The sequence below is a fragment of the Temnothorax curvispinosus genome, unplaced genomic scaffold, assembly GCF_003070985.1.
Source record: "Temnothorax curvispinosus isolate PA1 unplaced genomic scaffold, ASM307098v1 QBEX01017624.1, whole genome shotgun sequence".
Classification (NCBI taxonomy): Eukaryota; Metazoa; Arthropoda; class Insecta; order Hymenoptera; family Formicidae; genus Temnothorax; species Temnothorax curvispinosus.
In genome coordinates this window covers 5,729-8,790 of record NW_020227404.1, presented here as the reverse complement: position 1 = coordinate 8,790, position 3,062 = coordinate 5,729, and the positions used below count along the sequence as shown (strand labels likewise).

Here is a 3,062-nt window from a genome sequence, read left to right as displayed (position 1 = left end):
TTTTTTTGTACGCATTGAATCTTACTTCTACTTACACGATATTATTCCTACATGTTTTCCCAAAAGTGGATGATAAACATTATGTACGTATAAACTGTAGAATTTTTGTTTTAAGCAAATATTGTCGTCAGGTGACAGCTGTGTATGTGCCCCAATAAGTAATATTTTTAATTTTTTGGTGCTTTTGATATAAAATCGCGTTTTCCACCCTAGATTTTTGTGCGGACTTTAATTCTAGACCAAAAACTTGCAATTCTGTAAAGCCAATTAAAAGATCCATCGATTAACGATAATGTCGGTAAATCATACGGCTGCAGGATCCCCTTAAGGGGATCCTGGAGTGACAGCGACACTGACATTATCGGTCTAAGCAATATCTTTGAATTGGCTGAACAGAATGGAAAATCCTTTTACACGATTAAAGTACGCACAAAGATGTAGAGGGCTGTACATCATTTTTTCTAATAAACTAAAAAAAATTTTTATTTTTATAAATATTATCCTAACCTGACGACAATATTTGCTTTATACAAAAATTCTGCAGTTTTTTTTATAGAAAATAGTGATACAGCCCTCTACAAAAAACTGTCAGGAATAATATCGTGCAATTAGAAGTAAGATTTGAAGCCTAAAAAAAAAGATATTACTTAGACCAGTGGAAGATGCAAGGTTAGGTGCTCTGTATGTATGTGTAAGAATCGGTGAGCACTTCTTTATCGACGCTGATCGAGTTTGCCTGCGCTCTGTATGTATGTGTAAGAATCGGTGAGCACTTCTTTATCGACTGAATACCGGTCTAAATCTACAATACATATACATAAACACCATGCAGCGCACACGTACGTATATATGTATATATATATATATACATATATATATCGTATATATATATATACTTTTGCCAACATAAAAACTTATCAACAAAATTTTAAGTATCAATATCATATGTAAAGTAAGAAACCATGTGTGTGTATTTCATAAAAATAAGAAATAACTTTACCTATAAAAGCTGGTTTCATCTGGAGAATTATTAAATACTTGCAAAAATTGGGACCTGCGCAGGTGATACATAAATTGTGGATACATAGAAAAGTTTTGTGCCAATCTAAAGCTATTTGGATCATCTTTTGCATATTCTCCAAACTTTTGACACTGTAAAAATAAGATTTTATATCTTAAAAAAAAAATAAAAAATATATAAATGTAAAATATGTCATTCTAGAATTATATTTTGTATAATTTTGCACAATTTTATTTAAAAAAAACTACTAACAAGTCTAATCAGCATACGATCAACCCATCTTAAAACATCTGGACTGTCATCACTTTCTGCTTTGAATACAGCCAAACGCGACATGAGAACAGCTGCTGCTTCCTGGTCAAATCCAGCGCTTATATGATGCAGTGATGATGATGCATCTGCCCAACTGTAATTAAAGATTTTGAGAAATATTAAAAATCTATAAATTATCATGTAATATATACTTAAAAATAGAAAAAGATATTTACTTTCTTGCAACAGTAGTAAGTCTAATTCTTCTTTGTCCACTACTATGTTGATATTGAGTAATAAATTGAATACAGCCTCTTCCACCTTGCGGAATTGGAGCTGTATGTTGATTTACAACTTCAAAGAATAATGCTGTTGTTGTAGATGGTGTCAACGAACAAAATTTCCATTGACAAGTACCACCCAAACCTACTTCTTGTTCCCCAACACTAGAGCCTTTCACTCCTAATGATACGCAAGGTCCAATTGCTCCAGAAACTTTAATCTCCCGCGATGTTTTTACTTCTAAAGTGGCATTGAATGCCATTTTCAGGTTACCTTTAGCATCCTTAACAAATACCCGTTGAAAAGTTTGTTTAAATAAAGAAGAATTAAATGAATCTCCCATGACCATGTGACCGCCAGTAGAATTACAACATTGACGCATTTCTAATAAACCAGTTTGATCAAGAGCACAAGAATAAATATCTATTATATGACCATTAGTTGCAGCACGTGATGCAAGTGCATCGTAATGCTTAGTTGCCTTCTTCATGTGCTTAGCATTATCCTTTTGAATATCATGATGTGATCTAATTGGTTGTCGCAAATCATCAGTTACTACTTGGCCAGGTCCTTGAGAACATGGTCCACCAACGAATAACATAATCCTTAAATATATTAGCTTTGATAGAATCAATTATAATCTTAATGGCAATGTAGCCAATATTTATTGCAATATATAAATACCTAGCTCCAGTATTTGCATAACTAGCTTCTAAAAGACCTGTGGCAACTGCCAATGCCACACCTGTAGATCGTAATGGACGTTTTCCTGGTCCAACAGGCCAAGGATCACGTTGTAACTCTCCTAAAAGATCTGTTAAACTCATATCACATTTGTGTACAGGTTGTAAGAAACGATTAGCAGGTGGTAATGGCTGTATACTAGGTCCTCTCGGCTGATTTGGATTTTGTCCTGGAATTGGTCTACCAATACCTATCAAAATACAAAATAAACTAAATCATATATACCAATAATTGAGAATAAAAAATAACTTAAAATTTAGTTATTACCCAACATATCTTGAACTTGTTTTGGTTGAAGATCTTTTGTGCCACGAAATACATAACTTTTACTACAACCATCGCATCCCAATTCATGAACTTGTACCATTTTACCAAATGTGATGAGACCGATGAGGACGTTAGGTGGAAGTAGAGATAATGACATTTGTAATGAATCTTTAAGTGCTCCTAATTCTTCATCATCCAAGCAAGTATCCACAACAAGTAGAAATATAGGTGGTAAACATTGAGCACGCTAAACATAATATTATATATACATATTTAATAAAAATTTAATATACCTACATATAATTTCATTTTTACACGCACGTACGTACGCACGCACGCACGAACACACACACGCACATACACACGCACACGCACACATACACGCACGCACACACACATACGCGTGCGCACACACGCGCCCGCGCGCGCGCGCGCGAACACACACACCAACACACACACACACACACACACACACACACACACACACACACACACA

General features: G+C 34.5%; 1 protein-coding gene across 1 annotated transcript in view; it reads right to left on the bottom strand.

The window, feature by feature from the left end:
* Positions 1-973: 973 nt before the first annotated feature.
* LOC112467593 (protein transport protein Sec23A) overlaps positions 974-3,062 on the bottom strand; it is a 4,759-nt gene continuing 2,670 nt past the window's right edge. The window contains exons 4-8 of the mRNA XM_025036277.1: positions 2,567-2,813; positions 2,240-2,489; positions 1,510-2,160; positions 1,274-1,427; positions 974-1,152 (exon numbers count right to left, since the gene is read on the bottom strand). Of these exons, the coding sequence (XP_024892045.1) occupies positions 997-1,152; positions 1,274-1,427; positions 1,510-2,160; positions 2,240-2,489; positions 2,567-2,813 (1,458 nt within the window). The 3' untranslated portion in view covers positions 974-996. The remainder of the gene's footprint in view (positions 1,153-1,273; positions 1,428-1,509; positions 2,161-2,239; positions 2,490-2,566; positions 2,814-3,062) is intronic.